Genomic DNA, 7346 nt, shown 5'->3' with positions numbered 1-7346 from the left:
GTGGCCGATTCTACAACAGAAGCCGAGTACATCGCAGCTTCGGAAGCTGCGAAGGAAGGTGTTTGGATAAGGAAGTTCCTTATTGAGCTTGGTGTGTTCCCTAATGCCTCTAGCCCACTGGATCTCTACTGTGACAACAGTGGAGCCATTGTGCATGCCAAGGAGCCAAGGAATCACTAGAAGAGTAAACACGTTATGCGGCGATTTCATCTCATTCGAGAGTTCATCGATCGGGGTGAGATCAAGATATGCAAAATACACACGGACCTGAACATTTCAGATCCGTTGACAAAACTCCTTCCACAGCCCAAGCATGAAAGGCACACAAGAGCAATGAGTATTAGATACATTCTGGATTGACTCTAGTGCAAGTGGGAGACTGTTGGAAATATGCCCTAGAGGCAATCATATTTCCTTATATTCCTGATTAATAAAGTGTTCCTTGAATATCCATGGATGACAACTTGTATTGATTAATGCTTATGTGAAGTATTTGTGAAACTCTTTACTTGTATGGATATTCTAAAGTGTTCCTAGTCGGAGTTCATGTGAGGACACACATGAATATTAGACTAGCACATGTATTAGTTGATTGACTACGTTTCACAAGTCATGTACATGGGGATGTCAAACTAATAATGTGGGCTCATGTGAGACATGAGATTGAACTGACCCAACACGAGATGATGACTTCTCATTACACAATATGTACGTTGTGTCTTAAGACCTGAGATCGTCGTATGTACTCAAGATGTGAACCGACTTACTTAGGAGCCATCAAACGCTGCACCGTAACAGGGTAGTCATAAATGTGCCTTTCGGGTCTGTCAAGAAGCATGCTGTGAGATATAGTCGGTCAAGATGAGATTTGCCCCTCTCTACAAGAGAGAGATATCTCTGGGCCCATCGAGTGATTCGGATCAGGAAATGTATGGCCATGCTGGGGTTAAGAGTTAAGCAAGGATTCCGAATCACAGGATCGAGAAAGAGTGGTCGGCTTTAAGCTAGACCAAATATCGTGAGTCAAAGGGAACATCATGTATATGATATTGTGGCGGCTCGTCTGATATGATCTTTGTGTGCGTATAAGAGTTGACATGTCTTGGTAGAGGCCACTGTCTACTATTGGGCCGAGTAAGAGTACTCGGGCCATGTCTATTCGCATGTGAGCTCATAGGGTCACACAAGGGAAAGAAGCTTGATAAGGATGAGATCCGAATTAGACTGGGCTTAGGTGCACTAATGGGCCATTTAGGCCCAAAAGGGGGCACCCAAGGTGGGGCCCAAGGCAGCCCACCTAAGGGGCTATATAAACAGAGGAGGGGGCGCCTAAAAACCCTAACCCTTGCTACTATTCACGTGGATGAACAGAAGTTCCGCAACCATGCGTCTAATGGTAAGCCCGTGATTTATAACTGCAGTAATCCTTATTTATGTGGTAGAAAATTTTTGTTTTTGCTACCCCATATTCCTACAGAACATGTATGATTGTCTTGTTAGAACAAAGTGCATTTCTACATGTTATGTGGGTCCAAACACAACCTTATTCGTTTGAGATCGTAAAACGGTGGTGTGGTCCAGACGACAAAACCTTGTAACAACAAGATTAATAATTTAGTCTGCCGTTGGCTGCGAGAATTTTTTCATCTTATCTCTCAGCCCATTTATATAGTGGTTAGTTTTTCATCATTAATATATTATCCACTTATCTTTCTCACAAAATTTCTTGTATCGAATCAGCTTGTAATCCCGCTTCTTTCTCTCTTCTCATCTCTTCTCCACATCAGCATTCAGTTTACTTACGATGTATTATAATACTCGCACTAAAACAACACATACAGTACATGTCGAGGTTGCTCTAAAACAACACATACTCCCTCCCGATTAGTAAAGGAAGTCGTTTTGGACAAGATTTGGGTCAAACATTGGAAATATAAATCATCAATAATTTTTAAGTTGTTGAGTTACAAATGTCAAAATTATATGAATAGATTTTTCTTGAAAAATACTTTCATAAAAATTTACATCTATCACTTTTCTATAAATATTTTTTAAAAAATAAGATATGCACTTTTCTATAAATATTTTTTAAAAAATAAGAGGTCAAAATTGTGTTTTGGAGACTCGTGTCCTCGACGATTTCATTTACCAATGCGGAGGGAGTACATGTGGAAGTTGGGTACAGCTGTCCTGCGGTACCTATCCAACAACAAATACACACGTGGAGCACGGCTATGCACACTGAAGTTTTCTCCACCCGTGTGATCCACGACCAGGGTTTTAAATTTCGGCGAAATTTCGCCGAAATTCGGCGAAAAATTTCGTTTTCGCTACTTACCGGGAAAAAAAATTTCGGTATTTTTCGGAAAATTTCGTTTGAAAATTCAAAATTCAAAAAATTTCGGCCAAAAGTCACCGAAATTCGCCGAAATTTACCGAAATTTCGGAACGAAATTTCGTTTCCGCTAAACACCGGGATTTGCAACGAAAACGAAATGGTTAACCCTGTCCACGACCACGAGGCCACTAGTGAGCCACAGCAGAGTGAGAAGGACATCTCAACGAACAATTAATGTCCACCACTCATTAACTGTCCATCAAACACAGGCAGCAGATCCAACCACCTCAACCACTCGTTAATGTCCTTGCACTAGTTCTTCATCAGCTGCAAACCAAACACGTGTTTGGTTACATTGAAAATTTTTTGCTCATGTTTTTCGAAAAGAGAATCTCGTATGTATGGAGTACTAAATGAAGTCTATTTGCAAAAATTTTTCAGGGATGAGTGTAACTTTTCGAGACGAATCTAATGACGGTAATTAATTGATGATTTGCTACAATGATGCTACAGTAACCATCCTCTAATTGCGCGGTCAAATACCTCATTAGATTCGTCTCGCGATTTACACGGGGGTTGTGGAGGTGGTTTTGTAATTAGACTTCATTTTATACTCTAAATTAACGGTCAAAGATGCTACAGTAATTTCGCGCAAACTAACCAAACACGGCCACTACTAGTGGACGATATCTATATTAAGACCTCACCTACTTATCCTACGCAACAGCTGCAGGTAAGCTTGCAGTTGCAAAGCTCCAGAGATCAGGCAGCAGCAATGGCCAGCTCGGTTGCAAACACTACTAGTAGCAAGCGCCGCCGCCTCCTCCTGCTCCTCGCCGCCGCCGTGGCTCTGACGATCCTGGCGCCGCCGCCGGTGGCGGCACTACGGCGCCGCGCTGTGCATCTGACGGTGTACGTCCAGGAGATCCTGGACGGGCCGGGGCAGACGGAGAAGCTGCTGATCAAGGGCCCCGGCCCGGCGAACCCGTCCCTGTGGCCCCCGCACAACTACTTCGGCGACACGATCGTGATGGACGACCTCGTCACCGAGGCCGTCGCCAACAACTCCAAGCCCATCGGCCGCGTGTACGGCATCTACATGACGGCCTCCATGACCCGCCCGGTGTACACGGTGAGCTTCACGCTGCATCTCACCGCGGGGCCCTACAACGGGAGCACGATCGTGATGGCCGGCATCGACGACGACGACATGGGGGTCAGGGAGCACGCCGTGGTGGGCGGCACCGGCGCGCTCCGGGGCGCCGAGGGCTACGTGTTTGGCATCGTCAAGCCGTTTACGTCCTCGTACGTAGTGATGGAGCTGGACATTTACATGACCGTGCCGGTGCCGGCGGTGCCGAGGCCCAAAGCCAGAGCGGCTGCTGCCTCCCCTCTCATAACCGACCAGTGATCCACCACTAGCTTGCTACTCAATAATCGATCATTGCACTGTGCCCTACTGCCCTTTGCTTCGATGGGTACGTACGTGTTAGCGCTGCGCCTCTCTCGTGCTGCTACACCAACAAGCAAGGTGAGAAATAAAATAAATATATTTCGCCTCCTCCACCCAAGCAGCTGAGCTCCGGTTGAATAATTCTTGTACCCCTTGGTGTCTTGCTAGTTTTTCGGTTTTGCAAGATGTAGGCATGGCTGGTTGTTAGGCCATGCAGTTTGTGGAGCTCTGAGTCGCGCTGCCTTCAGTTGTAAACTTTTCCTTTATATATAATTAAGCAATGATCAAGGGGGGAAAATGCTGCTAAGTTTGCGGCACAAACGAGACCGTGTTCTTGTGCTCGTCGTGTTCCAGCTCGTGCGAGTTTGTGCGCTTTCGTGAGCTCGCCGGCGTTGTGGTCGGCAGCTTCTCTCCGGCAATCTCCGACAAGTAGCATTAGAACCATCTCTCCGTGCCAGTTGCGGTTCGAGAATCGATGGCAGCACGTTATCGCCGTTAGAATCGAGACCGTGCAATCGAGCGGGCGCTGAGTATAATATAAGAGCATCTTCTGCAATAGCACTTAAATTAGACACTCTAAATATTAAATAAGGGAGGCCTCTGTTGTATACTAGAGGTTTCAAAATTGCTTCAACTCTAAAAATAACCTTTAAATATAATTTATAATGGAGGGTTTTCTAGACACTCTTAGAAATGGCTCAAAATAGAGGTCTAATAGAAAGTCTGCTAGAGTGTATTTTTTATGTTTAATATTCTAAATTTATGATATGCGGCTGTTTAGACTATCTGCTGGAGTTGCTCTAATACGACTAAGCAGTTGCAAAGCAACTTGCTGGCAAGCGGTAGCTGCAATGGAAGAAACCAATGCATGCATGCATGATTAGAGTATATTATATTATTATATAGATGCACGCGATGCATGCGTTGCAGAGTGATCGAGATAGAAGATTCGAAGGCATGGACCAGCGTTGGGTCAGGGAATGATGATGGTCATTATCCCGTTCAAAAAAAAAATGATGATGGTCCTTAGTCCCGATATATCCATCCATTCCTTCCCAAGAGATTAGTTAAACTGTACTACAAGGTGGGCAACGGCTAGCTACTGATGACGTTCTGCATTGTGGATCGGATCGGATCGGATATAATGAAGGTAACACCGTACCAACTCGACCGATCAACTCGTTGGATTTGGATCAGAGTACGGCGATCGATGATGGATCCGTGGGTAGCTGCAGAGTAGTGCAGAGTCGACGCTTCGATCGCGTGTGTAATAATATGAACATGTGCATGTGCATCGGCGGTCAGTCCGACCCTGCTAACGATGATGCAATAATTAATATGTCACGTTTGTTTAGATCCGGTAAAATGATGAGATTCACTGTAGCAATTTTTAATCGAAGATAAGAAGAATTAAATATAATTTAATTATAAAATAATTTACACGGATGGAAGGAAAATCACGAGACAAATCTACTAAGACTATTAATTAATCATTAGAGGTTGTTTAATTATGATCTAATTAGACTTAAAACATTCGTCTCGTAATTATACTCAGGGGTTATGAAATGGATTTTGTCAGTTATCCACATTTAATACTTCTAATTAGTCGTCAAATATTTGAAAATACTGTAGTGCTGAAAATTTTTTGGAATCTAAACATTGTCTTAAGCTTTCTGCAGTACTAGCTAGTGTCCATTTGATTTCAAATATGATATCATTCTAGCCAAAAAAATAATCAACTTTTTCTGAACTTTGACCAGCAATTGGCACGCAAGCCAATACTACTACTCAGATCGATGGACAGCTGCAAGCCAACGTGTAGGTCAATGTTAGCAGCCTTGATCTCCTTAAAATTATGCACCACATCACGTCAAAAAAAAATTAAATAAAATATGTTTACAAAATATTATACACAGATGAGTTATAAATCACGAGATAAATCTAATGAGCCTACTTAATCTATGATTTGCAACAGTGATGCTACAGTAACCATCTGATAATCATATATTAATATACCTCAATAGATTCGTCTCGCGATTTACAACCCATCCGTCAAAAAATTTTATAAACAAATTTTATTTAATACTCCCGAATGGTAAGATTCTCTTTTTAAAAAAATTAGGGAGGAACTAAACACAGCCGGATCACCGTCTAGGGATGGCAATTGCACCATGCAGGTACCCACGGATTTCAGACCCGATGGGTGCAGGTGCAGATCCCAAATTTGATCCGGTGTGCACCCGCGCCCCGTAATATGCGAGTGCGGATGCCGATCTAGGATTTCGCCCGCAGGTGAACCCGCACCCATATCCGCATCATACTTATAAACCCCAAATCAGATAGCATCGGCCCAACCCATTTAACAATGTCCAGCATATAAATATGTGATGTAACACTTAATTGTTGATTTGAGGTGGTGCTATTATACTAAATTGTTATTTGTTACTTTGGACTTATGAATTTTATGTTAACTTGCTCGTATTATTTATAGAAATGTGTTATTTGTCTGTTTAAATTAATAGATATGTGCATATTTATTATGTCTATTGCCAAACCGCGAGCATCCGAAACCCGACCGATGTGGGAGCGGATGCAAAATTCCATCTATGGGTCTGTCGCAGGTGTTTTTTCCCAACCCCGCAGGTCTGTTTGCGGACGGATTTTCGTCAAATATTTGAAATTACTGTAGTGCTGAAATTTTTTTGAAATCTAAACACTGCCTTAAGCTTTCTGAAGTACTAGCTAGTGTCCATTTGATTTCAAATATGATATCATTCTAGCCAAAAAAATAATCAACTTTTTCTGAACTTTGACCAGCAATTGGCACGCAAATTAAGAATGTCAAATACTACTACTCAGATCGATGGACAGCTGCAAGCCAACGTGTGGGTCAATGTTAGCAGCCTTGATCTCCTTAAAATTATGCACCACATCACGTCAAAAAGAATTTTAAATAAAATATGTTTACAAAATATTGTACACAGATGAGTTATAAATCGCGAGATAAATCTAATTAGCCTACTTAATCTATGATTTGCAATAGTGATGCTACAGTAACTATCTGATAATCATATATTAATATACCTCATTAGATTCGTCTCGCGATTTACAACCCATCCGTCAAAAAATCTTATAAACAAATTTTATTTAATACTCCTAAATGGTAAGATTCTCTTTCAAAAAAAATTTAGGGAGGAACTAAACACAGTCGGATCATTGTCTGGTTGGGATGACAATTGCACCATGCAGGTACCCACGGATTTCAGACCAGATGGTCCGGGTGCGGATCCCAAATTTGATCCAGCGTGCACCCGCACCCCGTAATATGCGGGTGCGGATGCCGGTCTAGAATTTCGCCCGCGGGTGAACTTGCACCCGCTTATAAACCTCGAATCAGATAGCATCAGCCTAGCCCATTTAGCAATGTCCAGCATATAAATTCGTGGATTTAACACTTAATTGTTGATTGGAGGCAGTGCTATTATACTAAATTGTTATTTGTTACTTTGAATTTATGAATTTTATGTTAGCTTGCCCTTATTACTTATAGAAATG

The 7346-nt window shown here is 42.4% G+C and overlaps 1 protein-coding gene across 1 annotated transcript; it reads left to right on the top strand.

Moving 5' to 3' along the window:
- Positions 1 to 3043: 3043 nt before the first annotated feature.
- Positions 3044 to 4112, top strand: LOC120670249 (dirigent protein 1-like). The gene has a single exon (XM_039950321.1). The coding sequence runs from the start codon at positions 3114 to 3116 to the stop codon at positions 3747 to 3749; it is 636 nt and encodes a 211-aa protein (XP_039806255.1). The 5' UTR covers positions 3044 to 3113; the 3' UTR covers positions 3750 to 4112.
- The last annotated feature ends 3234 nt before the right edge of the window (positions 4113 to 7346 follow it).

This window comes from Panicum virgatum, chromosome 4N (genome assembly GCF_016808335.1).
Source record: "Panicum virgatum strain AP13 chromosome 4N, P.virgatum_v5, whole genome shotgun sequence".
Taxonomy (NCBI): Eukaryota; Viridiplantae; Streptophyta; class Magnoliopsida; order Poales; family Poaceae; genus Panicum; species Panicum virgatum.
This window is presented reverse-complemented; position numbering and strand designations above follow the sequence as displayed.